Source organism: Acinonyx jubatus, chromosome D2, assembly GCF_027475565.1.
Source record: "Acinonyx jubatus isolate Ajub_Pintada_27869175 chromosome D2, VMU_Ajub_asm_v1.0, whole genome shotgun sequence".
In the NCBI taxonomy this organism is placed as follows: domain Eukaryota; kingdom Metazoa; phylum Chordata; class Mammalia; order Carnivora; family Felidae; genus Acinonyx; species Acinonyx jubatus.
In genome coordinates this window covers 20,142,327-20,165,775 of record NC_069393.1, presented here as the reverse complement: position 1 = coordinate 20,165,775, position 23,449 = coordinate 20,142,327, and the positions used below count along the sequence as shown (strand labels likewise).

General features: G+C 34.7%; 1 protein-coding gene across 3 annotated transcripts in view; it reads right to left on the bottom strand.

Annotated features, from left to right (window-relative positions):
* The window catches only part of PHYHIPL (phytanoyl-CoA 2-hydroxylase interacting protein like), a 94,281-nt gene that overhangs the window by 21,586 nt on the left and 49,246 nt on the right, over window positions 1-23,449 (bottom strand). For all 3 annotated transcript variants that reach the window (XM_015072837.3, XM_027062044.2, XM_027062042.2), the window contains exons 2-4: window positions 7,864-8,060; window positions 5,794-5,968; window positions 2,090-2,207 (exon numbers count right to left, since the gene is read on the bottom strand). In XM_015072837.3, the coding sequence (XP_014928323.2) occupies window positions 2,090-2,207; window positions 5,794-5,968; window positions 7,864-8,060 (490 nt within the window). The remainder of the gene's footprint in view (window positions 1-2,089; window positions 2,208-5,793; window positions 5,969-7,863; window positions 8,061-23,449) is intronic.

Sequence of the window (23,449 nt, the reverse complement as noted above, 5' to 3'; positions counted from 1 at the left end):
ATACAATCTAGCACCTAAAAGCACCGGGAATCCCTACATCTATCTACATATGAGGCTACCTAATGAACTTGAAGAGTAAGAGAGAAAGTGATATTTTGATCTGGGGTAAGGGAAAGCAAGATTCACTTAGGAATTTACTTCTAGAGAAAGAGATCAAAATGAGCTCAATCCATATGAGTCAGAATTTACTTAATGCTTTTTCATCATTTATAATGACTTGGAAATCATTTAGTCAGATAAGTAAATGGTTCATTTCTATTCAAGCACTGTGATTAACAAGATGACATTTTAAATGGTTTGTGATAAAGGAAGTGGGTCCTGATTAGAGTTCATTACCTAAAAAGAAAATCAAGGTTCACTGAAGCTAATGTCTACTATTTTTTCAATAAAGTGTTTTAAGAAAGCAATGTTGAACAACTATACCCAATGCCTTGGGAAGTATATTTATTTATATATACTGCATCAGGATATAATTTACATGGATTTTAAAACTGTCATGGAAACTCCAAAAAGGGAAAACTCCTTGTTAGTAAATAAATCTTTTGTACCAGTAGGTTGGAATCAATTATACAATATATACAATGACTTTTTCCAGGTTGTCTTTATCATTTTCTTTTCCTTTTTGGAAGAATTTTTGCAAACAGGTGGTGTATATTTTAGTATCTAAGGACCTGAAAACAGGCTAGTTTTCACCCAAAGGGCAGAGAAAATCAAGGAAATACTGACCTCCAGTGGCCACCTACAATAGACATTGGCAATATTCTAAGAATTTAAACAGTACCAAAGATATTATATTGATGTATTTCTTATTAGGGAAAATAGCAATAGTAGATCATTTTTGTTTTCTGATTTTATGCTTAAAGAAAACCTTTCTTGTTGAATACATATGGTCATTCCCATTCACAATTGACAGGTACAATAATTTGTGTTATATTTGTGTTTGTACTCTCTAAATTAGGTAAATGGCATCCACCATGAATTACATACACTCAAGGGTAAATAATTTACCAGCTAAAAGAATTATGAACTAAACTCTGAGTTTATAAGATATTCAAGTATTAGGCAGGAATGGTTTTCAGCATCAAAAAAACCATGATACTCCAAAGTATTTCATTTGATGAAATCAGATGCCTAAATTTACCTCTCTCTCTGATTCCCTTTGAATTTTTCCACAGCTTGGAGCAGATATAAATCTAAAATCATGATTTTGATTTAAGAAAACTATAAAAGTATGAAGCTAATAAATAACAACAAAACTTCCTAACTTTTTTCATATATAATCCCTAACAACTTAAAGTTTAAAGTGAGACCAAGGCTTTTAAAATGATACATTATAGAGATTATTATGTAAAAGGTTTAGAACCTACATAGCATTTATCATTTTAAAAGTCTTAGTCTTATTTTAAAACCTACATCTCTCTATTTAGTGTCCTGAAAATTTCTTCTACAAATACAAAAGGATTGTTAAGTATTAAAACTCCCTCTAGTATGGATTTCTTTTGAATTTCCAGAAACCGCTTCCCAGGTAAATATAGGCTATCTTCAAAATACTACTTGAACACCAGACTTCAAAAGTAAACACAGCAGACTGTCCTCATGAATAATTAATTCAAGATAATGGCTGAGAGATCTCCACTTAGAAGCCTGAAAATCCCACGAGATTCACCATATTTAATGAATGTTACCTTTCAGCCCTTCATTTCCAATATCCTAAAGCTATCTACAAGAAGAGAATATTTAGGTGAGTTGATATATATTTAGAGGAGTTTGTACATGAAAGGTCAACAGTCTAAGCCCTTGAGCTTTAAGACCTTCTACTTAAATTGACAAGAATTGGTATTACAAATGATTACAGAAATGAATGTAAGTACAGTGAAAAAAAAATCCCACAATCTGAATTTTTCTACTCAATTATTCTGGAAAATAAAAGAGTATAATTAATCATTTTGAAAGGAAACTAAAATTAGTATTTCACAGAACTAGACTCAAGGGAAACCTAAGCCTAGAACTTGGAATGGCACTTAGTCAAGAAAATCACTATATATGTATATATGTATGTGTATATATATATATATATTTCTATTCTTACCGAATATAGTCAAAATATTCTTTGTGTTGGTTACGATAAAAAACAGAAAATTTAAGCATCCGTCCTGCAATCACTTCAGCCTTCTCCAACAGCTGTGTTAGATGAACTTTTGAATAGTCTGAAAATAACAACAAAAAATTCTCTTACTAAAAATATATTACCAAAGGTGTCAACTACATGTTTAATAAATTGGAGATTATTAAAATCAACTTTAGGAAATTTATCTTAAATAGGAAATTGCACTGAAAAAAAACATTCATTGTCTTTCTGTGGGACATTTTTCTTTCTACAAAAATGTATTTGTTTTATTTTGTTTTCTGGATACCCATGCATTTGTTTCACTCTCTGAAATTAAAGATCCTGAAGCAAAAATATTAAGTAAGGAATGCAGACTCTGCACAACCCAAGTAATGTCAATTGGCACCATACTAGGTACTAAATCTTCTGTAATCAACTGAAAAGTCAAATATAAGAAGTTTCTCACCTGCAATAAGTACAAATAAATTTAAAGGAGTAGCAATAATAATGCTCATTTAATTTACTCTTTAAATCTATGAGGTTAGCGAGGTAGATTATATATGACCATTTATTGACTGCAGAAATTGAGGCTTATCACAGTTTGATTCACCAAATGTTCATATATCTAGTAATTTAGACTAGTCTTCTGGCTTCTAGTTGGTGGTCTGCAGGTACACAGGACTCTTGAAAATCTAAAGCTTCTCTCCAAGTAATTTGATCTTTTCATCAACTTTTTGTTTTGAAAACTGGGGACTGTTATCAAACTCCTCTACCAGAATCTAAGCAAAAATTTTGTCTACAATGATTATAAGACTTTCCAAATAAAAGCAACCTAGTTGAACTGTTCATGCAGCACAGTTTGTGTACTGACTGCTTTACTGGCTGACAAACATTTTAGATTAGAACATATGATGTAGAAGGCACCATGCAAATTAAATGATCAGGTTACAAGATCAAAAGTAATATTCTTCCTCTCAAAGAACTCCGTCTAAATTTACACATAAATATATAAACAAGTGTGACTTATTATGAGGTAAGCACAAGGTTTTATCTCTGACATAGACTAGACTAGAAGTAGATTAGTTGGTAGCATTCTATTTTGTTTTACTTCAATATTTTGCACTGTGCTTAGCACATAGTATGCACTCAATAAATGCTGAATAGATTAGCTATCCAGATTAAAAGACAATTTATACAAAAAGCTTCCTCAAAATTTACAGAGTCAAGGTTATTGATAAAGCTTAGGTAAAAGTCTCTGAATTATTTTGATAAAACTGAAACAATGAGCTTTAAACAGCTTAAGTTCCCTTTAAATTTTACTCATAGAAATTAAAAATGCAAAATAATTTGTAGAAAACTATTGTGGCACATTTAAAAGCTGGCATTTTATTATTCACCCATAACCTCCTTAGAAGAGTTATGAGACGTAGTTAAGTAAAAGAGCAACAGGAAGACCACTCTAAATGAAAGTAAGAAGACATAGGTTTTCCTTAATACACATAGAAATAAAACATGTACTCATAATGTTAAGTAGATTATAAAAGGGTGAATTATGATAGAGTGAATGTGTATGCATCTATAGACAGATAGGTATTTCTGAACTGGAAATGCCAAAAATCTTCCTTAAGCTAAAGAAGAAACATTTCACACTTTTCCCTAATGTCAAATGGGGATTTTAGCAGGTAAATTATAGCTCTTTTTATTGGACAAATACCATAATTTTGTTTACTGCAGTCCTATGGAAAATAACATGTATTAAAACAATGTCACAAAAGACTGTGTCTCTTACTTATGGGTCTCACTTAGATTAAATTTCCCTGGTAGGAGACAATGAAAGTAAGGGGAAAGAAATGCAGTAAAAAGAGTGAACATGAGGTAGACTCCAAAGCGAAATTTTAATTCAGGAATAAAACTGAGGGGATATATTAATTCCAATATAACACATCAAATATATATAAAAGTTATGTCAATGAGAATTCTTTACTATTAATGTTACTCACTATTAATACAATATAAAAATCAACTGTTCCATTACTGATAACTTAACTATAATTAATAGCATATTTCATCTATTCCAGAATGTTTTATTTTATTTAAGTTTTATTTGTTTATTTATTTTTATATTTTGAGAACGAGTGCACATGCATGCATGCAAGCAGGGAAGGGCAGTGGGAAAGAGGGAGAGAATCTTAAGCAGGCTGAATATCATGGCCATAAGATCACGACCTGAGCTGAAATCAAGAGTTGGATGCTTAACCAACTGAACCAGCCAGGTGCCTCTGAAAATGTATTTTCTTCACATTTAGCTTCTCTGACATGAGTCTTACAATAGCTGTGATATGAAAACACTGTCTCATAGTTTAATTGATAGTATTTTTCCTTAGTGATATATAAAATGGTAGATCTTATAATTAGTATCTTTGATAAGAAATACAGTACCAGAGAGATATTATTTTCCTTGCTCTTAAAGACTGAAATCCTTAGCAATCAAGGATGTTATAATCCTTAGCAACTTCCTAATAAAAAGGTTGAAGATAAAATCAAAATCACGCAGAATTAAAATTTTATCCATTTAACATACCCATAGGAAACGTTTTACACTGAGTTTAAGAAAAACACAAGATAGTGAGAGTATGTACTGAGTATGTATGCATGTACTGTAGCTAAGTATGTACCGAGTGAGGCTACAGGGGGAAAATAATGCATGTGTGAGGCTATGGTGGGGGGAAGCTGATTTATCTGAAGGATGCCTCAGCTGTGGAAAATTTCTAAGCAACCTACAATAGTTGAGGCAAATTTTTAAGACTTCTTTCTTCAAGCTCCTTTATGTTGATAAAACATTTAGCCTCTCTCTACAAATTTTCAGAGGAAACAATCACCTGTACAAAGAGGAAACAAAGCCCCATTCTAAGAAACAAGGAGAGGATGACAGATGTATTCAGGTAGAGATATTTTTGTGCCACTTCAACACCTATTTAAGTGTGCACTAAATATTTGTTTCTTAAATGAATGAATAAACAGGTAAATGAATGAGATGAATGGTAACATTTCCATCTAATGGAATATTAAATTATAGTTCAAGATCAAAGGGGATGGGCTCTCCACATCAGATATCTGAAGGCCAAATGGCTATGAGGTACTTTCTAATGAAGCAGACACACACACACACACACACACACACACATACACACACACACACACTGGACACTAGTTTAGATACAAATTTTCAGCATTCAAGTGAAAAATCTAGTAACATTTCTGCTAGGTACAGTCATTAAGATCTGCATCCATTTCCCTAAGTTACAGAAAGATGTTCCTGGCTTCCTTGTTTCAGTATCTGTGAAAATAAAATTAAAAAAAAAAAAACTCTCTCTCAAAACAAAGCTTAAAATATGCTGAGCATATTTTCAAACTACACCAGTTTTATTTGCAAAGTTTTTATTTTGAAAAATCAAACTATGCAGAAAAGAACTGATTTAATGTCATCTCAGATCACTCCAACCAATACAGCATAGTTTGTTCTGTTACACAGTGCTACTGGCAATGCAAACATAATCAATGCAGTTCATATCACCTTATAATTAAAAATATTTTAAATATGTAATTAGCTTTTTAGGAACTATTAAATATTTTTCTGTATATTTATTAAATATTAAATATTTTTCTGTATTTTTCTGTTCTCTTACCTGCTGTGCAGAATTCTATAATTTCACTCCATTCAGACACAACATAATCACCATCAACCTGTTTTGAGGCAGTCTGCACTGCGACTGTATACTCAGTTCTTGGGCTCAAAAACCAGTGTCCACGGACAGTCATTGGCAAGGGAACAGCTTTTGCCACCAATTTTGTTGGAACATCCTAAGACAAAAAGACAGAAAAATAGGAAAGGGGAATGAAGGAAGGTAGGAAAGAAGGGAGGGAAGAAATCAGTTAATTTAGCAGTATAACTTGAATCAATTATAAACAATTTGGAGGAATTTATTAAATTCCTGGCTGATGACAGAATTTTCATTTTTAAAGATATTTAACAATTATATTCAAATCTCTTATTCTCCAGGTGTAAAAAATAAGGCCCAACTTGATCAAGAGACATACCCAAGGTCATACAGCTAATTAATGACATAAATGTACTTAGGTTCCTGTTTTCTTGAGTCTTGTTCTTCTCTGTATACTCCTTATATGTGCACCTTAAAACACAATATTCTAATACTAAATGATAAAACAAAACAAAAACCTCTAAAATTCCAAACATGACAGAAATAAAATTCAATGATTTTGTATTTTAAAATATATTTGTTCAATTTATACTACCAATCAGTTTTACCAGAGTAGCCCATTACTAAATATTTTATATGTGAAGGGAGAGCACATTTTAAAAACAGCTATTTTAAGATAAATTAATCCATTTTATATACAAAAGAGGTGATATCTGTTTCAGCTATATTCAAGTATGGAGCTTATGTGTCATAGAAATGTTTAGATATTTCCAAACAATGATTAATAAGGTAATTAAACTTGCTAGTTGAATATTCACTACATTTCCAAAGACATGTTTTTCTAAGTATGGAATAAAGAAAAGTGGGTCAAATCTTGATCTAATCATCATTTCACATTAAGTATTTCAAAGATACTTCAAGGAAATATTTCAAAACTACTTCAAGAAGGCAAATGTCAGCAAAGAGAGTATCCATAACCATAAAGCATAATTAAACTCGGAACATGGTTAGAACAATGACTTATCGATCTTGTTCTCTCACACTTATCTGTACATATAATTCTTATTTATCATCAGTGTATATAACTGCATTTGGTAAAAGGCATAATTTCCAGACAAGATAAGACAGCTCTTCCAAAAGATTTGCTGAGTTAAAACTTAGTATCAATATTTAAAAAAAGACCAGTTTTCATCAGTAAAAATACTGAAACATAAGAATACTTAAACCAGATAAATATTTTTCTCTCTATACTACCTCTGATGTCTATGTAGGGAGACAGGTATCAGAATAGATATGTGATAAGTAGACTGTTAAAAGAATAAATATCAGAAAGGTGTTACATGTCTAAGACATTTAACGGTTGATTTGTATTTTCAAACCATAAAATAGAATAAATAAAGCAATTTTCAGCCCTAAAGTATTTTACAAATACCCTAAAGTTTATAAGCTACATAAAATTCCTCTTTTGGAAGTTATTATAGGGAAAAATGTGTGCTTCAATGAAGACTATGCATTGCTTATAGTGTACTCTTCTGGCTATCTTCTTCTGATTCTGTGGAAGCTATTTTATAACACTGTAATTTGTAGATATTCTTGTCTAAATACATGCAAACGAATTTTGTCCAATTCTCTCTTCTGGCCCTTACTCCGTCATGACCCCAAACCAGTTTTGCCTCTACTTATACATTTATTTCAGTATTCTGATCCATAACTGTGTACATTCTTTGGATTATCCTTTGAAACACCTCAGCAGTTAATTAGTAAGTTAAATCTTTAACACATGTTCATTTTTATGTCTATATGAGAGTCATGATTTTACCTTTTCTGGGAAAAACTGTATTTTAATAGTATACTTGACATTTCATTTTCCTAAAAAAATCTCTTAGAATAGAATTTTAAACTGACATGTAATTTTTATTCTTCCAATGTCAAACACATCGTATAAGTAATTAATAGAACATTATTCCTTTTAAAATGTCCTCATATTTCTAAAGTTTTTAAGATGCAAATGAATATAAGTGTGTGTTAAGATTTTACCTTGTGTTTAAATTTATTGGAGTTCTTGTTCTCTTTCTTATTGAGGTCAATGAAATAGTGTGTAATACGGTCCTTTGACTTTGAATCCATTTCCCATGAAATCTTGAATGAGTCACATGTAATGTTGCTTATTTTGATGTTATGTGGTACTGGAAGTTCTTCCATTTCTGCTATGCCACTGTCTTGTGATTTGTTCCCTGCAAGAAAACAAGGCACAGGTAGTTTCCAACTAATGTATTTTTCCAGAAAAAGCCATCAGTTGTGTATACAGTTCTGAACTCAATTATCTAACTACTAAATCTGAGATTTCATTTTGTTCATGAAATAATTTGAGTGCTAATGATAGCTAATGTCATTTACAAAATCATTTTACCAATGAAAAAAGCAGAACTGAATTAGAAGAACTGAATGTGGAACCTCTACATTTTCAATTTACTTTTCCAATTTCTGTTTTCATAGAATGTAAACAAAACATTGATAATCCATCTGTCTAATCTATGAAAGATGAGTCTTACATTGTAGATTCCATCTGAAAAGCCCCAAGAGATCATTTTTCCTACACGACCAATTAATTCTGCTCTAAAGTAATGTCAGGTGTTTTAAACTAGATGATGCCAAAAATGTTGCTAATGAAAGAATCCAGTCAAATAAAAAATATTCTTTAAAAAATATATGAGGTGTCAGTGATAGTCTATAAACATTTTTCTTCCTTTTTCCTTTAGTTTTGGAAATTTATGTATAGAAACAGGATGTGATGTGATGGTTATACTACATATACAGATAATATTGAAGACCATTCTCTTACAAGTTATTATATCAAGGATATTCTAGGAATCTTTTTACCAGTTGTGCCTTGATAAATTTAATTTTGAGTATTAAGACAATAAATAAGGCTAAAAGAGAAAAAAACAACTGCCAAGTTGATTGATACCATTAAAATCTTGAAGAACTTGATCTAACATGTGGTTACTTTAAAGACAGTTTCCTGCATTTCCAGTAAGAGGAACTGACAAACTAAAAGAGAAACTTTAGCTAACAGTATAAAGTAAAATATGATGGAGGATAGGTCAAAAAGAGAAAAACTATGAATTTGCCAAGTTTGTTTCATAGTGAAAGACATACTGGATCAAATTTTACTCCACTTCTCCTTCCTATGTTCCTTTCCCCCAAGCCAACATAAAATTCAATGCCCCAGAGGAGAAAAAATAAGTGTAATTGTTATTCATATGATAAAAAGTGGTAGATCACAAATTAGCTACATAATTTGTTCTTTAATGGAATAAAATAGCATCTCTTGATGAACAAAAATTAAAAACAACAAAAATGAATGTGGAAAAAAAGTGGAAGGCAGTAACTTCCACTTGCAGATTAGATTGTATTCTCCTGCCCTCATATTCCCATCTCAATTGTGAATATACAACTGTTGACACTTCCCAGTTTTATTAAATCTTTCACCCATGTTGTCTCATATCAAGCTGTGTTGTGATCAGGGGAACCTGATGGCAACTGAAAACTAATCCCAAAATAACTTAAATTCTTGGGGCACCTCATAGCTCAGCTGGTTGAGCATCCAACTCTTGATTTCGGTTTAGGTCATGATCCCAGGATTGTGGGATCAAACCTTGTGTTGGGCTCCACACTGAGCATGGAGTCAGCTTAAGATTCTCTCTCTCCTTCTCTCTGTCCCTCTCCTCTGCTTGCATGTTCTCTCTCTAATAAAAAAAAATAACTTACATTCTTTATTATCATTTCTTGAACAATACTTTTAAAAATCCTTCTTTCTGGGGCACCTGAGCAGCTTATTTGGTTAAGCATCCAACTCTTGGGTTCGGCTCAGAATATGATCTCGCGGTTCATGGGATCAAGCCCTGCATTGGGCTCCAGAGTGACAGCATGGAGCCTGCCTGGGATTCTCTCTCTCCCTCTCTCTCTGCCCCTCCCCCACTTATGTGTATGCACTCTCTCTCAATATAAAGAAATAAGCTTTATACACACACACACACACACACACACATACATACATATATCCCTCTTTCTTCTATGTACCTTCCCCTCACACCCCAGTTTCCCCAGATTCCCTCTCTATAAAACTGCCACAGAAATTACTCTCTCACCCTTTTCTTTCCTTCCCATCTGGACTAACAGAATCCCCAAATTGCTTGGGACTTAAATGAAGCCTTTTAGAAGTCAAGGGAAGGAAAGAAACTAAGTAGAATCCTTTTAATGGACTTGGGAAAAGGAAGGCAATAAATACTCAAACATTAGTAATTTTTGTTCTATTTAGAAAAGCTCAAAGTTTTTACCTATTATTCTGATTGCAAATTATCTTTAAAATACAAGTAACACTACTGAAAAACTTTCTGGACGCTAATGGTAGAAGTTTCTGTAGAACTCATTTACATTATGATTCTGTATAATTTCATAACAACTGAGTGGAAAAAGTGTTATTTAAGATCATACAGAGGAAAAGAAAGCTATTTTACATTTGATCCAATTTAATGAAAATGCAATTTCAACATATAAACACTAAGATACAAAATTTTTCCATTTAAAATTCCACTATTGTTGCAGAATTTCAACAAGTGAAGACAGTAGTGAAAAGTTGAGGACATAGCATTCTAAATGGAGGCAGTGGAAAAAGCATTAAGAAACAATTCGTCTTCATTTTAGTTAATTCAGCACATGGTATATGAAAAAAATAGTGAGAATGCTGAAAAAGGAGACTAGAGATGTGTCAAGAAAGTTGAGAAATTATCTAAGAGAAAAAAAAAACTTATGATTCATTTAGATGGAGTTCAATATGTTTAATACTGAAGACATTTGCTATAATTTATTGCCAGACTCTCATAATTAGTTCAAATGTGCCCTTCAAACATACCAAGAAGGCAATTTTTAAATATCCATGAGTGTCCAGCATAATTCTACATTTTTAAGAAGATGGCTGAGAAGTACACACAGGCTCTGTATTAAATGGACCTTGAAAAGATCTAGACTCACTAAAACATTTTAAGTGTACAAAAGAATAATAAGCCTACTTCACATCTACCTGTAGTAGCACATACTTCAATCTATGAATAAACTGCGTTGTTACAGCATTATGAACTTCTATATATCAATAAAATACTGTCAATATATTCTATATATTATCCAATCTATAAGAAATGGAAATCCTTGAAATTTGCTTTTTTCCTCCTTTCCTCTCAAGAATTAGAAAAGTTGTTCTAAACAAACATTATTCATTACAATTCTTATTCCTTAATTTTAGGGCCATGTTACAAAACAGAAATCATGAAACATAATCTATTTGTCTCATTTATAACATATGTGTATGCATTCATCTGTGTGAAAATACAATACACACATACAATGATATATTTTTTCTTTTAATAGCCTTATACAGAGATTTAAATTACTTTAGCTATCAAAGTCCTTCATTAACCACCTTAGAATCTGAGATGTTTTCTTTGTATTTATCTTTTTGAAAGATACAGTAGAGAAAAAAGTTATTTGGTAATCAGGATTACCTTATGAAGTGTATGACTCAATTTGATAAAGTAGCTTTATCTTGAATAAAGATGAAAAGTATACCTGCTTAATAACCTAGATGTACTCTTGTAACAACTGGAATAGACCATCTTTCTCTTTATTGAGGGCCTCTATATTTTTAGCATATTTCTTGTACCATTGCCCCTTTGCCCCACCAGTTTTGCTATGAAAATAACGAGTGACTTTTCTTCTTCATAATAGAGTGGTACAATAGAAGCTAATCTAAAATCTTAGTTACAGTAGTTAAAAGGGAATCAATGACTCAGCTTGAATAAAGTAAGAAAATGTTGTTGTTGTTTTTTTTAAGTAATAAAGTAGTTGGTTGCCTGGGTGGCTCAGTTGGTTGAGCTGAGGTCTCAGGTTATGATCTTGCAGTACATGAGTTCAAGCCCTGTGTCAGGCTCTGTACTGACAGCTCTAAGCCTGGAGCCTATTTCAGATTCTGTGTGTCTCCCTCTCTCTCTGCCCCTCTCCCTGCTTGTGCTCTGTCTCTGTCTCTGTCTCAAAAATAAACAAACGTTAAAAAATTTTTTTAAGTAATAAAGTAGTTTTAATAATAAGCCCTGAGCTATCTTTCTAAGAAAGAAATTGCAGGTATTAGCTTACTTCCCTTAAAAATAGCAACCATGAGGCAATTTTCTCGTATCTTTTTTCTTTCCTAAAATTTAGTGAAAAAAAATCTTTTACTACAGTACCTATCAGCATATTTATTTTATACTTAAAGTTTTATGTGTAATATTTAAATTAATATATATTTTAATAACTTTCATTACAAACTCAGAGATATAGTCTGTTATATACTTTTCCTCTTCATAAAAACAACTTTAAAATTCTGCAATACTTTTAAAGCCATGAAAGAAAAACTAATTAAGACAGTAATAAATAGTAACCACAACAAAACATTAAACTGTTCTATGCTTTACTTAATATTTAGGAAAAAACACAAAGAAGAAAATAAAAATCACTTGCAATCTCTATACTATTAACATATTGTGCTTAATGTTTTGTAACCTGTTTTTCATCTAATAGATTGTGAACATTTTCACATGACTACACATAATTCTAAACTTGGTGTATTTTATTCTACTAATCAGTCATTTTGATACTAGACATGTAGATTGTTTCCAGTGTTTTCCTGCAATAACACTTCAGTCAACTCTATTCTATATGTATTTTTGTGTATATCTATGATTATTTATCTCTGGATAAATGCCAAGATACGCAAATATTGAATCACATTTGTTTTCATCAATGTATATTCCCAACTACTCTATGTGTCCTTTTTTACACCCTTATCAATTCCATTTATTGCTATTTAAAACATCCATGTGTTTCTATGGGGAAAAGTTAAACTTTATTTTATCTTAAAAAAGTAAAAAAATGGGGCGCCTGGGTGGCTCAGTTGGTTAAGCGGCTGACTTCGGCTCAGGACATGATCTCACGGTCCGTGAGTTCGAGACCCGCATCAGGCTCTGTTGCTGACAGCTCAGAGCCTGGAGCCTGTTTCAGATTCTGTGTCTCCCTCTCTCTGACCCTCCCCGTTCATGCTCTGTCTCTCTCTGTCTCAAAAATAAATAAACGTTAAAAAACAAATTTAAAAAAAAAAAGTAAAAAAAAAAAAAGAGCCTTGACCTAAATCTCACACCATATACAAAAATTAGCTCAAAATTGATTTAAAAAAATAATGTAAAACATAAAAACCATAAAACTCTTAGAAAAAAAAAAGAAAGTCTTTGGGATCTAGCTTAAGTGAAGAGATCTTGGACTTCAGCCAAAGCACAATCCATAAAAGGAAAAATATTCAGATCGTCTCATTCTTACTTTTTGGTCTACTTGAAGTATCTTTCTACCATTGTGTTTCAGCTTATTTCCCTTTCAGTGTCTAAAACATTTTGCTTTCTATATCTTGATGCTACAGCATATGTGTGTATTACATTGTATAAAAATATAAATATACTTATTAAATATCAAAACTTACACATACACTTGCAGACTGTATATGGCACTATTTGCAGTCAAGAGAAATGTAAACAAACAAAGATGCAGTATTAAATCATAACTCCATAAAATTAACTGTAGTACATACTGAACTGTAATTTCATAGCCACCTCCTATTGCTATTGTGGTGAGCTCAAGTGTTGCAAGTGTATGCTTAAAACACGGTATGATGCTAATCATCTCCACATGAGCAGTTTGTCCCTCCACTAAACTGCATATTGCAATAAAAAGTGATCTCTTGCAGTTCTCATGTAGTTTTTGTGTTTACTGCAGTACTGTAAACCTTGAATAACACTATGAGACCCATATGAAGTGCCATTAGTGATGTTGGCAGTGCTCCCAAGAAACAGACACATTTCATGACATACAAGAAAAAGTTGAATTGCTTGATATGTACTGAAGATTGTGATCTTCAGCTGTGGTTGCCCACCATTCTAAGATAAATGAATCCCATGTAAGAAAGAACCACTGTAAAAAAAAAAAAGAAAAAGAAAAAGAAAAAAAGAAAAACAAAATGAAAATCGTGAGGGTTTCACTGCAGCTGTGCTAGCAGGCATGAAAACCTTATACTTTTTGTGAAATATATTTTTATCTCATTGAAAATGAAGCTTTTATGTGGGTGCAGGATGGCTATAAGAAAGGCATATCTATAGAATCTAATATGATTCCATAAAAAGCTATATGACAACTTAAAGCAAAAGGAAGGTGACAGATCTAAAGCTAGAGCACTTAATGCCAGCCAAGGATGGTTTGATAATTTTAGAAAGAGGTTTAGCTTAAAAAATGTCAAGGTTAACAGGAGAGGCAGCTTCTGCTAACCATGTGGCAGTAGATGAGTTCCCAGATACCATTACAAAAATCATTGAGGTGAAAAGATATATGCCTGAACAAGTATTTAATGCAGATGAAAGTGCCCTATTCTGCAGGGGTGGGGGGAGAAATGCCACATAGGACATTATTAGCAAGTGAGAGGAGTGAGCAGGAGGAAATTGGTTAACAAATGCAGTTGGGCTTATGATCAGGACTGCCTGATCTATAAAGCTGCTAACTGCCAAGCCTTGAAAGGAAAAGATAAATACCAGCTGTCAGTCTTTTGGTTGCACAAGATGGCCTAAACAATGAGAGCCCTTTCTTTGGATTGGTTCTATTGATGCCTTGTCCCTAAATTCAGGAAGTACCATGCCAGTAAGGGACTACTTTTCAAAGTTCTTTTGATATTGGACAATGCTGCTGGCCACCCTGAACCCTATGAATTCAATACCAAAGGCATCAAAGTAGTCTACTCACATCCAAACACAATGCCTCTAATTTAGCCTCTAGATAAGGGTGTCATGAGGACATTTAAAAGGCTAATTACACACAGTACTGTATGGAAAAGATTATCAACACTATGGAAGAGAGCACTGATAGAAAGAAAATCATGCAAGTCTGGAAGGATTACACAATTGAAATTACTATCATTGTTAGTAGAAAAAGCTGTGAAAGCCATCAAACCCCAAACAATAAATATCTGCTGCAGAAAACTGTGTTTCACCAATCATGAAACCATGAAAGAGATTTTGGATATGGCAAAAAAGTTGGGGGGTGAAGACACAGATCTTGGAGAAATTCAAGAGCTAATAAACACCATACCAGAGGAAATTACAGAAGACAACTTGATAGAGATGAGAACTTACGGACCAGTGCCAGCAATGAGAAAAAGATGTAGAAAAATCAGTACCAGAAAACAAACTGAAATCAGACAATCTGACAGAAGGGCTCTGAGTATTCAGGACTTCTTTTCCTTCTTTTATGACAATGGACCTTTCTATGATATGGGCACTGAAACTAAAGCAATTGGTGAAAGAAGGATTGGCAACATATAGAAACATTTTTAGAAACATGGAAAAGCAAAAAGTCAGATAGAAATTACAATGTATCTCCATGAAATTACACCAGATGTGCCTCCCTCTCCTGCTTCCCTTTCTACCTCCTAAACCTCTGCCACTCCTAAGACAGCAAGACCAATCCCTTCTCTTCCTCCTCTTCCTCAGCCTACTCAGCATGAAGACAAAAACGAAGACCTTTATGGTGATTCCCTTCTACTTAATGAATAGTGAATAATCATCCCACTGGACAGTTGATAAATTCATCTGTTGTGTTTGTTTATAAGCATTCTTATGCTAAAATCTAATAACTTTATTGCAAAAATTGTATGAGATGTTCTGTATCATCTTCATCACTGCCTAAGTATTCATCATGTAGAAGATTGTGTGCAAGACTTGTCTGGAAGTGGATAGCCTATCCTTACATGGGCATAAGGTGAGTGATATTTAATATGAAATTAGTAATGTGTTGTCTTTCTTACTGTTTTATATCTTTGCGTTTAAAGAATTACATTACCATACAACATGCCCCTGTCTCTTATGATAGGAGAAAATGAGCATTAGCCTATAGTCATAGATAAGTTTTTTTAATGTAACAGTGTTCCCAATATTGTATTATGAATATAAATATAATACTGTATGCCATACAAATATTATAACAATTCATTCCTCATTGTATAGGCTAAGCTGCCATGAGGCAATTGTATTGATCATACTAGGCAAACATAAAAGTAATCATATTACTGCTTGTTCATTACCAATGCATGAATTGTTATACCTGTAAATAAATATGAATTTCTTTTTCACATTGTCCTTTCATGTTTGATGTCTAGTGTTAGTAATACGTATAACATCTACAGTGTTTTGTATCATATAAGACAATATTGATGTAGGTACTGACAGACAATTCGTCTTATAAACAGACAACATAAACATACAGTACAATAATTTAAATGTATTTTCCCTAACTTATGAATTTCTTAACATTTTCTGCTAGCATACTTTATTGTAAGAATATATTATTTAATACATATAAAATAGAAAATATGTGTTAATCAACTGTTTATGTTATTGGTAACGCTTCTGGTCAATAGTAGGTATTTATTTGTAAATTTTTGGGGCACTCAGAAGTTACAATGTGGATTTTTGACTGCACAGGAGGTCTATGCCCCTAACCCCTGCATTGGTCAAGAGTCAACTGTATATAATAGTTATATCTTCATTGGTGATTATATCATTTTTCAATTAAAAATGACTACCTTGAGAGAGTGTTGAAGATGGCGGCGTAGGAGGACGCTGGGCTCACCGCGTCCTGCTGATCACTTAGATTCCACCTACACCTGCCTAAATAACCCAGAAAACCGCCAGAAGACTAGCAGAACAGAGTCTTCAGAGCCAAGCGCAGACGAGAGGCCCACAGAAGAGGGTAGGAAGGGCAGCAAGGCAGTGCGCCCTACACAGACTGGTGGGAGGGAGCCCGGAGCAGAGGGGCTGCCTGCCGGCCAAGAAGAGACCTGAGTCTGGCTTGCAAAAGCAGAGGGGCCAGACGGACTGTGTTCGGACAGCCAGCAAGCAGGACTTAACATCTGGAAGGTTGTACGTTAACAGCTCTGCTCAGAGAGCGGGAAAGCTGGAGGACGACGGGAGGGAGAGTTGCTGAGCCCCCGGATGACAGAGCTCAGTTTGGCGGGGAACAAAGGTGCTCGCCAGCGCCATCTCCCTCGCCCATTCCCCAGCCAAAATCCCAAAGGGAACCAGTTCCTGCCAGGGAACTTGCTTGCACCACACAAACACCCAACACTGTGCTTTTGCAGAGCCACACCTCCGGTGGTGGGTATGACTCCCTCCCACTGCCTCAGGGCCCCTCCCGAAGTGGATCTCCTGAGGAGAAGCCAGCTGAGCCTGCCCCTCAGGCCCCCGTGCACCTTGCCTATCCACCCCAGCTAATACGCCAGATCCCCAGCACCACAAGCCTGGCAGTGTGTAAGTACCCCAGACGGGCCAGGCCACCCCACAATGAATCCCGCCCCTAGGAGAGGGAAAGAGAAGGCACACACCAGTCTGACTGTGGCCCCAGCGAGGGCAGGGATCAGACATCAGGTCTGACTGTGGTCCCACCCACCAACGGGAGTTATTCAAGACAGAACAGGGGAAGTGCCCTGCAGTTCCACACCACTCCAGGGACTATCCAAAATGACCAAAGGGAAGAATACCCCTCAAAAGAATCTCCAGGAAATAACAACAGCTAAGGAACTGATCAAAAAGGTTAAACAATATAAACAGAAAGTGAGTTTAGAATAATAGTCATAAAATTAATTGCTGGGCTTGAAAATAGTATAGAGGACAGCAGAGAATCTCTTGCTACAGAGATCAAGGGACTAAGGAATAGTCAGGAGGAGCTAAAAAATGCTATAAACAAGCTGCAAAATAAAATGGAAACGACCACGGCTCGGATTGAAGAGGCAGAGGAGAGAATAGGTGAACTAGAGGATAAAATTATGGAAAAAGAGGAAGCTGAGAAAAAGAGATAAAAAAATCCAGTAGTATGAGGGGAAAATTAGAGAACTAAGTGATGCACTAAAGAGAAATAATCTACACATAATTAGTATTCCAGAGGAGGAAGAGAGAGAGAGAAAGGTGCTGAAGGTGTACTTGAAGAAATCATAGCTGAGAACTTCCCTGATCTGAGGAAGGAAAAAGGCATTGAAATCCAAGAGGCACAGAGAACTCCCTTCAGACGTAACTTGAATTGATCTTCTGCATGATATATCATAGTAAAACTGGCAAAATACAAGGATAAAGAGAAAATTCTGAAAACATCGAGGGATAAACGTGCTCTAACATATAAAGGGAGACCAGTAAGACTTGTGACGGATCTCTCTACTGAAACTCAGCAGGCCAGAAAGGAATGGCAGGAGATCTTCAATGTGATGAACAGGAAAAATATGCAGCCGAGAATCCTTTATCCAGCAAGTCTGTCATTTAGACTAGAAGGAGAGATAAAGGTCTTCCCAAACAAACAAAAACTGAAGGAATTTGTCACCACTAAACCAGCCCTACAAGAGATCCTAAGGGGAATCCTGTGCGACAAAGTACCAGATCATCGCTACAAACATAAAACATACAGACATCACAATGACTCTAAACCCATATCTTTCTATAATAACACTGAATGTAAATGGACTAAATGCGCCACCAAAAGACATAGGGTATCAGAATGGATAAAAAAACAAGACCCATCTATTTGCTGTCTACAAGAGACTCATTTTAGACCTGAGGACACCTTCAGATTGAGAGTGAGGGGATGGAGAACTATTTATCATGCCACTGGAAGTCAAAAGAAAGCTGGAGTAGCCATACTTATATCAGACAAACTAGACTTTAAATTAAAGGCTGTAACAAGAGATGAAGAAGGGCATTATATAATAATTACAGGGTCTATCCATCAGGAAGAGCTAATAATTATAAATGTCTATGTGCCGAATATGGGAGCCCCCAAATATATAAAACAATTACTCACAAACATAAGCAACCTTACTGATAAGAATGTGGTAATTGCAGGGGACTTTAACACTCCACTTACAGAAATGGATAGATCATCTAGACACACGGTCAATAAAGAAACAAGGGCCCTGAATGATACATTGGATCACATGGATATGACAGATATATTTAGAACTCTGCATCCCAAAGCAACACAATATACTTTCTTCTGGAGTGCACATGGAACATTCTCCAAGATAGATCATATACTGGGTCACAAAACAGCCCTTCGTAAGTATACAAGAATTGAAATCATACCATGCACACTTTCAGACCACAATGCTATGAAGCTTGAAATCAACCACAGGAAAAAGTCTGGAAAACCTCCAAAGCATGGAGGTTAAAGAACTCCTTACTAAAGAATGAGTGGGTCAACCAGGCAATTAGAGAAGAAATAAACAAATATATGGAAACACATTAAATGAAAATACAACAATCCAAACGCTTTGGGATGCAGCGAAGGCAGTCCTGAGAGGAAAATACATTGCAATCCAGGCCTATCTCAAGAAACAAGAAAAATCCCCAATACAAAATCTAACAGCACACCTAAAGGAAATAAGCAAAGACAGCTTAAACCCAGCAGAAGAAGAGAAATAATAAAGATCATAGCAGAAATAAACAATATAGAATCTAAAAAAAACTGGACAACCTGGAAGAAATGGACAAATTCCTAAGCACCCACACACTTCCAAACCTCAAACAGGAAGAAACAGAAAGCTTGAACAGACCCATAACCAGCAAAGAAATTGAATCAGTTATCAAAAATCTCCCAACAAATAAGAGTCTAGGACCAGATCACTTCCCAGGGGAGTTCTACCAGACGTTTAAAGCAGAGATAATACCTATCCTTCTCAAGCTATTCCAAGAAATAGAAAGGAAGGAAAACTTCCAGACTCATTGTATGAAGCCAGTATTACTTTGATTCCTAAACCAGACAGAGACCCAGTAAAAAAAGAGAACTACAGGCCAATATCCCCGATGAATATGGATGTAAAAATTCTCAATAAGATACTAGCAAATTGAATTCAACAACATATAAAAAGAATTATTCACCATGATCAAGTGGGATTCATTCCTGGGATACAGGGCTGGTTCAACATTTGCAAATCAATCAGCGTGATACATCACATTAATAAAAGAAAATATAAGAACCATATGATCCTATCAATCGATGCAGAAAAGGCATTTGACAAAATTCAGCAACCTTTCTTAATAAAAACCCTCGAGAAAGTCAGGATAGAAGGAACATACTTAAACATCATAAAAGCCATTTATGAAAAGCCCACAGCTAACATCGTCCTCAATGGGGAAAAACTGAGAGCTTTCCCCCTGAGATCAGGAACACGACAGGGATGCCCACTCTCACTGCTGTTGTTTAACATAGTGTTGGAAGTGCTAGCATCAGCAATCAGACAACAAAAGGAAATCAAAGGCATCAAAATTGGCAAAGATGAAGTCAAGCTTTCACTTTTTGCAGATGACATGATATTATACATGGAAAATCCAATAGACTCCACCAAAAGTCTGCTAGAACTGATACATGAATTCAGAAAAGTTGCAGGATACAAAACCAATGTACAGAAATCAGTTGCATTCTTATACACTAACAATGAAGCAACAGAAAGACAAATAAAGAAACTGATCCCATTCACAATTGCACCAAGAAGCATAAAATACCTAGGAATAAATCTAACCAAAGATGTAAATGATCTGTATGCTGAAAACTATAGAAAGCTTATGAAGGGAACTGAAGAAGATATAAAGAAATGGAAAAACATTCTGTGCTCATGGATTGGAAGAATAAATATTGTCAAAATGTCAACACTACCCAAAGCTATCTACACATTCAGTGCAATCCCAATCAAAATTGCACCAGCATTCTTCTCGAAACTAGAATAAGCAATCCTAAAATTCATATGGAACCACAAAAGGCCCCGAATAGCCAAAGTAATTTTGAAGAAGAAGACCAAAGCAGGAGGCATCACAATCCCAGACTTTAGCCTCTACTACAAAGCTGTCATCATCAAGACAGCATGGTATTGGCACCAAAACAGACACATAGACCAATGGAATAGAATAGAAACCCCAGAACTAGACCCACAAACGTATGGCCAACTCATCTTTGACAAAGCAGGAAAGAACATCCAATGGAAAAAAGACAGCCTCTTTAACAAATGGTGCTGGGAAAACTGGACAGCAACATGCAGAAGGTTGAAACTAGACCACTTTCTCACACCATTCACAAAAGTAAACTCAAAATGGGTAAAGGACCTGAATGTGAGACAGGAAACTATCAAAACACTAGAGGAGAAAGCAGGAAAAGCCCTCTCTGACCTCAGTCGTAGCAATTTCTTACTTGACACATCCCCAAAGGCAAGGAATTAAAAGCAAAAATGAACTACTGACACCTTGTGAAGATAAAAAGCTGCTGTACAAGAAAGGAAACAACCAACAAAACTAAAAGGCAACAAACGGAATGGAAAAAGATATTTGCAAATGACATATCGGACAAAGGGCTAGTATCCAAAATCTATAAAGAGCTCACCAAACTCCACACCCGAAAAACAAATAACCCAGTGAAGAAATGGGCAGAAAACATGAATAGACACTTGTCTAAAGAAGACATCCAAATGGCGGACAGGCACATGAAAAGATGCTCAACGTCGCTCCTCATCAGGGAATTACAAATCAAAACCACACTCAGATATCACCTCACGCCAGTCAGAGTGGCCAAAATGAACAAATCAGGAGACTATAGATGCTGGAGAGGATGTGGAGAAATGGCACCCTCTTGCACTGTTGGTGGGAATGCAAATTGGTGCAGCCACTCTGGAAAACAGTGTGGAGGTTCCTCAAAAAATTAAAAATAGATCTACCCTATGACCCAGCAATGGCACTGCTAGGAATTTACCCAAGGGATACAGGAGTACTGATGCATAGGGGCACTTGTACCCCAATGTTTATAGCAGCACTCTCAACAATAGCCAAATTGTGGAAAGAGCCTAAATGTCCATCAACTGATGAATGGATAAAGAAATTGTGGTTTATACACACAATGGAGTACTACGTGGCAATGAGAAAGAATGAAATATGGCCCTTTGTAGCAACGTGGATGGAACTGCAGAGTGTGATGCTAAGTGAAATAAGCCATACAGAGAAAGACAGATACCATATGATTTCACTGTTATGTGGATCCTGAGACACTTAACAGAAACCATGGGGGAGGGGAAGGAAAAAAAAAGAAAAAAAGAGGTTAGAGTGCGAGCGAGAGCCAAAGCATAAGAGACTCTTAGAAACTGAGAACAAACTGAGGGTTGATGGGGGGTGGGAGGGAGGGGAGGGTGGGTGATGGGTATTGAGGAGGGCACCTTTTGGGATGAGCCCTGGGTGTTGTATGGAATCCAATTTGACAATAAATTTCATATATTGAAAAAAAATAAAAAATAAAAAAAAATGACTACCTTAATAAATGTAATATATACTTTGAAATAATTTGTAACCTGCTTTATTTCAATTTCCCTGTATGTGGAATATCTTTTTTTTCCTACACTTTAAAATTATTTGTATATTTATATATACAATTTATATATTTTAAATATATATGTATTATAAATTTATATATTTCATATATATATATTATATATCATATATATATATTCACATATTGATTTAATTTTTTTTAAGGTTTATTTTTGAGAGGAAGAATGCAAGCGGGGGACAGGCAGAGAGAGGGGAGACACGGAATCTGACGCAGGCTCCAGGCTCTGAGCTGTCAGCACAGAGCCTGAAGCAGGGCTCAAAGTCTGGACTGGGAGATCATAACCTGAGCCCAAGTCAGACGCTTAACCAGCTGAGCCACCCAGCTGACCCATTAATTTATTTTTAAAGTAGGCTCTATGCCCCCCTCAAAAAAAATTAAGTAGGCTCTATGCCCAACATGGGGCTTGAACTCACAACCCCAATATCAAGAGTCACATGTTCTACTGACTGAGGCAGCCAGGCGCCCCTTATTTTTTGCTTTAAATCATTTTCAATAATTTTGTTTTAGGTATTCTTCAGTATTTTCACTCAATTTGAGAAATTTTGCCTTTTATTAGAAATATTTAACTTACACTTATGTTTCTTCTTGCCTATGAGATCTTATTTTATGTTTTATATATTTTATTCTTCCTTGATTCTATCTTTCACTATATGGATTCTATTTTCCTTGGAATCTCTTTTCTCTAGTAATTTGGAAGTTCTAAAGCCCATTTTTTATTCTACTAGAAGTTATGTTTCTTCACTATCAAGGGTGAAACAAGTATCTGTTAAAACCTTCCATATGTTAAATGAAGAAACAGGTATTTTTACTTTTGAATTTTTGATGGTGTACTCTAGATTTCAGAGCCAACATGTTTAAAATTTTTGCAGGAATGAAATATTTCCTTCAAAATAATGATATGTGTATTCTATGTCATAATCTATTTACAATAATTCTTTGGGTTTTATTATTTCAAATGGTTTTTCTATTCAGTGTCAATCCTTTAAACATGACCTCTCTAATCTTGAGTTATTTAGCTTGACTTTTTTTAGTTGGTTGAAACAGATTTTCTGTGATCCATTTCCAAATCAGGAAAGGATTTTATGAATATTTG